The 5,522-nt window shown below is 41.2% G+C and overlaps 1 protein-coding gene across 1 annotated transcript; it reads right to left on the bottom strand.

The window, feature by feature from the left end:
* Nucleotides 1-1,343: 1,343 nt before the first annotated feature.
* s1pr4 (sphingosine-1-phosphate receptor 4) lies at nucleotides 1,344-3,996 on the bottom strand. The gene is made up of 2 exons (XM_038715873.1): nucleotides 3,862-3,996; nucleotides 1,344-3,181 (listed from the first exon to the last, which is right to left on the bottom strand). The coding sequence occupies exon 2, from the start codon at nucleotides 3,023-3,025 to the stop codon at nucleotides 1,781-1,783; it is 1,245 nt and encodes a 414-aa protein (XP_038571801.1). The 5' UTR covers nucleotides 3,026-3,181; nucleotides 3,862-3,996; the 3' UTR covers nucleotides 1,344-1,780.
* Between the last annotated feature and the right edge of the window lie 1,526 nt (nucleotides 3,997-5,522).

The following is a 5,522-nucleotide window of genomic DNA, read 5'->3' as shown; positions in this document are numbered from 1 at the left end:
AATGATTGCTGACGTAAAAACAAAATGGAACAAAACAGGCCTCTTGACATATATTCTTCATTCATTGAACAGATTTCCAGCTGCCCTGGGTCAGCTTCATACTCTGGGTGATTTAATGCTACATGAACACACTATTTTAAGTCCAATCTTAGTTTTTTTTAGATTTCCCATGAGAGACGTGTTTTTAGTGTTCTTGCCTGTGCACTTCTCACTGGTTTGAAGTGGGTGGGGTTTAGTTGGGAAAAGGTGATGCCATGTACTTTGAACCAATCACCATTTAGCAACATTTGAATCACAATCTGATGACAGTTGGGGTTAGGGTTAGTTTCCAGGTAACTGCCAAACAAATCTGAAAACACTCCACCTTGCAACAAATTAGCTGAGAGTTCGAGTGTTAAAAGCTAAAATAATCCATCCATCCATCTTCATCCGCTTGTAATAAATAATACCAATGGATATTTTTTATGAACTTTAACTAGTTGTTGTTTAATTAGTAAATATTTAATGTTACAGAGAAACAAGCCTTTAAAATGATAACAGTTATTCCTTTAAGATATGATGTGAGAACTGTGCTACATCAATTGTGAGAATAGATACTTTAAAAAGTAAAACAAACACATTATTCTGTGTAAACTTTCAACCTTTAAATAGCATACAGTACTGACCTACCGATTCATTGCAGTTAAAATTAAAAAGAGTGATAATGCACACATTGCATATCTCTGCCTTTGCAGATTGACAAAGTTGTCAAATGTTTTGTTTTGTGAAAACACAATCTCACGTCAAGACAAAACAAGTTCTCCAAGTATAGCGGAAGTACAGTATAGCCTGCATAACTTACAGGTGCATTCTATCTGCTAAACCTAATCCATCTACCCTGCCAGGCTGTCATAATGAATTTATCAATTAGCCCGGGCTGTGTGTGCCTTTGGGGCTGCAGTCCCAGGCCTCACCTGAACTTCAATCAGTCATCCTGTCAGAAAAGCAGGGAGGGGAGAGCCGCCTGGAAAAGGCCTTTTGAGGAGTCTGTTTAAGTCTAACAAAGATGACAAGCCTTTAAAACTGAAGATAAGAATATTTTCTCTCATGTACAGACACATTAACTGGTGAATGAACAAAGATCTTGTTTTTGGCAGAGTTTTAAATATGTTATTTTAATGTGATGGGATATGTAAAAAGTTAGATATGGTAAATTTAGAAAAACTATGAAGCATTTGCGAAAATCTAAAGCACTTTGAATCCTCTGATCCATCCACCGAAGCCAGTCAAGGTGTCGATCATGTGTCTCCCTCCAGAGGAGAGCAGAGGTAGTATACCTCCTGAAATCAGCATGCACTCATACATAAAGCAAAATAAACTTTATTTATATATTCATCAGTTGTCTTTAAACATTAAATCATCCTCATACAAAATTTTACAATCCAATGCATTCAATGTATATACATATTTTTTCCTTGCACACATTATACATTTCCATATTAAATCTTATGTAAATAAATTGCATTAATATACGTACATAAACATTTTTTGACTGGGTATTAGGCTACAGTGTAACAACAGATCAAGTGTAAGTGAAAATGAAAGTCTTGTAATGCAAAAGAATACTGCTTTTTGTAATATTACTGCAAACTTAAGGATAAATTCATGTTTTCTGACAGTGTGCAATAATCAGTGCCTGCTGAGAAAGCACTGAACAGTCAAACTAAAACTCAGAGAAAACCGTTAGATGTGTATCAGTGCACACAGGTCTTGTTTGCTTGGGAGGGGAGCACTTTGTGGTTTAACCACTTGAAACTGACAGGCAGCTGGTGGTGGAGCTCAGCCTATATTTTTTGGGTCCCCTGCGAGGCTTGTTAGGAGTTGACGGTGGGGAGGCCACGCTCAGATTCCTGATCTTGTTAAAACTGTTCCTCAGACTGTCCCTCCTGCTCTCGGAGGTGCTGCTGGTATCCTTGGATGTGAATGTGTCTGGGTGACAGAGGCCAGACTTCAGACAGCAGCAGCATAGCAGCTCAGCAATAGCCTTCCTCATCTCACTGCTGCCCAACGCGTAGATGATGGGGTTCAGGCCGGAGTTAAGGACAGCCAGGGAAATGCAAAAGTCAGCGCTGAACAGCAGTGCACACTGGCGTGAGGCACAGAAGAAATCCACCAGCAACAGCAGGAACAGCGGCCCCCAGCAGATCATGAAGACCCCAACTATGGTGATCACAGTTTTAAGCAGAGCCAGGGAGCGCTTGCGACTGCGAAGGGGAGCCAACTGTGCACTCTTGTGTACGTGGCAGTAGATGGCACCATAGAGCACGCCAATAGCCAGGAGGATAAGGAAGAAGATAATAAGGGAGAAAAAGATGTAGGTCTTGGAGTAGAGAGGGAGGAGGGTGGAGCATCCGTCCAGGCTGCACACACAGTTCCAGCCCAGCAAAGGGAGGAAGCCAATTATCAGCGCCAAAGCCCAGCAGAGTGCCACCAAGCCATAGATCCTATAGTAGGTCTTCCTGGCTGACTTCTGGGGCAGTGGTTTCATCATAGTGGTGTAACGCTCCACAGCAATTAGCAACAAACTGAATATGGATGCTGCCAGGGCCACAAACAGCATCCCTTCCCTGAAGAGCCACAGAGCAGGGGTGAGGCGAAACGTCTGGCTGCCAGACAAACAGATGTTGACCACGTAGGCAGCGCCGGTGAGCAGGTCACTCAGCGTGATGTTGGCAATGCAGACATAAACCCAGCGCCGGCTATGGCGGATGCGAGAGATGACGGCCATCAGCACCATGAGATTCTCCAGGATGATGAAAATACTGAAGAAGAGCAAGACGGCCGTGGAGGCACTGATGTGGCCTTGGGTGTTTGAAATGGTCCTGTTCAGCAGGCGGCCGGTGTGGTTGTAATGCCGCAGGATCACATGGCTGATCTCAGTGGCATTAGTGGTCTCATCTGAAATGTTGGTGTTGCTAGGGTAACTGGGTAAGTGGTACAGGTCCGGGCATGAGGAGGAGGAAGTAAGGGAGGAGAAGACACTCATGGCAACAGCTGGGTTGGTCAAGATCAAGGCTGTGTGGTGGTAACAGGCCGGAGCGAGCTGGTACGAGCTGCACGGGAATTAGTGTGGAACTCCTGCGATCAAACAGGCTATCGTCACACTCTAACCACTGGAGCTCTGCCTTTGCACAACACACACCTGAGAAGAAGAAATAAGAATAAGTTCAATACAGCTACTGTATGTGAAAACAAAAACAAATTCCCCTCACTCTCATATCATAACTGTAGTGCATGCTTCCTCAATACAGCGCTTCAATCAATTTAAAAGGCATTATTTAAATGCCCCCCGTGTGCCGCAACACCCCACCTAGCTGTGGTTAACACAGGATGACTGAGCAGCTGCAGAGGGCATTTAAATCACCACGCGAAGGAAATACACACATTGCTTTTTGCAAAATTACTAGACAATTCTTTTTTTAAATTCCCAAGCAGCAGTGCTGACTGAATTGCTGCACTATATTATAATAAGTAATTGAAAAATGGGCAAAAACACCTTTTTTCTTTCTCCTCTCCTAAAACTCTCTTCGGTGACATCAGTCAAAAGCAATTAATCAAAAATGACTGAAGACACATTAAAGCTTTTCTTCGAAGGTCCATATTGTTTTAAATCAAATCAGAGCAAAAACTTTATAAATGTATTAATTATTTATGAAATTTCTACATGCTGCACCCCAAGAGTTAAATGGAAATTCTAAAATCTGTTCACTCTAAAATTTTAATTATTTTACAATGCATTCTAATTGTATCCTGTCATATCCATTACAGGTATTTATCACAGGTGTAGAGTGAAGTGAATGATGTGCAGTGGAGAGTACTCACCCTGGCTGCTGGAGGTGATGCTGAGTGTGTGACAAGACAGCGTAGTTGCCGCTGACTACAGATACTTTTGCAGTGCATTTTTGATGGGGAAGTAAGCCAAAAAAGGTTAGTAGTCACACACCACACCCAAAAAACAACACACACACACACACACACACACACACACAAACATACACACACACTCGATATGCAACAGACAGATTGCAGTCACTTTTGTTCCATCACCTTGTAAAGTGGCAAAACAACAGTGTGAATTTCCCAGCTGCCTACAATTTTAAAATTTCACAGTCGAAGAAATCAAAATTGTTCGACAAATATCTTCCATCTATTTCACAAAATCAACATTAATCTGACTGACATTCAACAATTTTCCACCACTTAACTCTTGATTCAAGATCATGCTGTTTTCCCAGGACATCATGTAGATTTTACTACAACAACACATGTGAGTTAAGCTGCCCTAAGATAACGTATACGGGAAAGGCTCTTTCAAAACACGTGCCACTATAAGCTAGTTGTAAATGTTTGGTAACATGGCTCAATACTTTTAAGGATATGGCGCAAGAATCTCACTTGCACTGACAAGACCATGGCACCTAGCCAAAGCATTCTTACAAAAGCATCAAATTTAAATTTATTTTGCTCAATATTTCTCAGAAAGTACAAGAGAAAAACAGGAACTCCCAATCAGATGGAAATGTGCCCCTCCCTGCAGGTTTGAGGGTTTCATGCATCTCCTCGCACAGCTGTGGTAGACAAGCCACAGTCACACTCTTCACTTCATGCTGTTATTGTCACTATGCATGGCACTTGACAAACCTCTAACCATGTACCAGCAGACCCTAACCACATGCCATAAGACAGGCAGTGGCACTGAGACCATGACCACTTTCAAGTCAACCATAAGCACATAATATACTGAGAACCAGCATTTGAGGCATCTTGCAAGAGCCAAAAAGTGATGCCAGACCCCCAAATCAAGAAACCACTTTTTGAATATGAGCAAAACCAGAACTCGTGGCTGAACACATTTACCATTCGGAGTGGAGTTTTCAAAGAGCTATGATTGTATAGTTCAAGTTTTCAGCGAAGTGGGCTCTAATTGTATCAGTGCACTATAATTACCATTCATCAAAATGTTTCAAAAGCATGCAAAATGAGGTCAAATGAAACCTTTGAGGAAATATAACTATAATCAAGCAAATGTCCCAAATGTTTCTCTAAGAAAATATTGTTTTCTATGTTCATAGAAAATGTTATTTCTCTAGAAAACAGAAAAAAATTGCAAGTGGGTGTTATCTGTCATCTTCCATCTATGTCCATCACAAATATGTTTATATGGCTTTACGCAACAGTTCTCCCGTTTACATGGGTTTTCCATTCAAGAGCAAGAGAGCGCATGTAAAGACAGAAACAATACAAATGTGATGGAGCTTTGACAAACTTGACCTACATAGTGGGTCAGGTGTCACAGTACTGAGACATGAAATTTGTGGGCCTTCCCCTTGAAATCAAAGTAGCTAATTTCTTACACAACTTCTCCTTTTCAGTCCTGAGAATACAATAATAATCAATAAACCATAAAGCAAAAAACTGATATATGATAGATATTCTTCTGAATCTATTGATACTGTGGTGAGCCTGTAATTATAAATCAAATG

Source organism: Micropterus salmoides, unplaced genomic scaffold (assembly GCF_014851395.1).
Source record: "Micropterus salmoides isolate LMB-PRFRI ecotype aquatic unplaced genomic scaffold, ASM1485139v1 Ms_hic_scaffold_13, whole genome shotgun sequence".
NCBI classification, from domain to species: domain Eukaryota; kingdom Metazoa; phylum Chordata; class Actinopteri; order Centrarchiformes; family Centrarchidae; genus Micropterus; species Micropterus salmoides.
Note: the sequence above shows the minus strand (reverse complement) of the source record. Positions and strands in the feature narration are given on the sequence as shown.

Bases quoted from the DNA above. Each gene is read 5' to 3' on its own strand.
- s1pr4 (XM_038715873.1), bottom strand. From the start codon at position 3,025: ATGAGTGTCTTCTCCTCCCTTACTTCCTCCTCCTCATGCCCGGACCTG.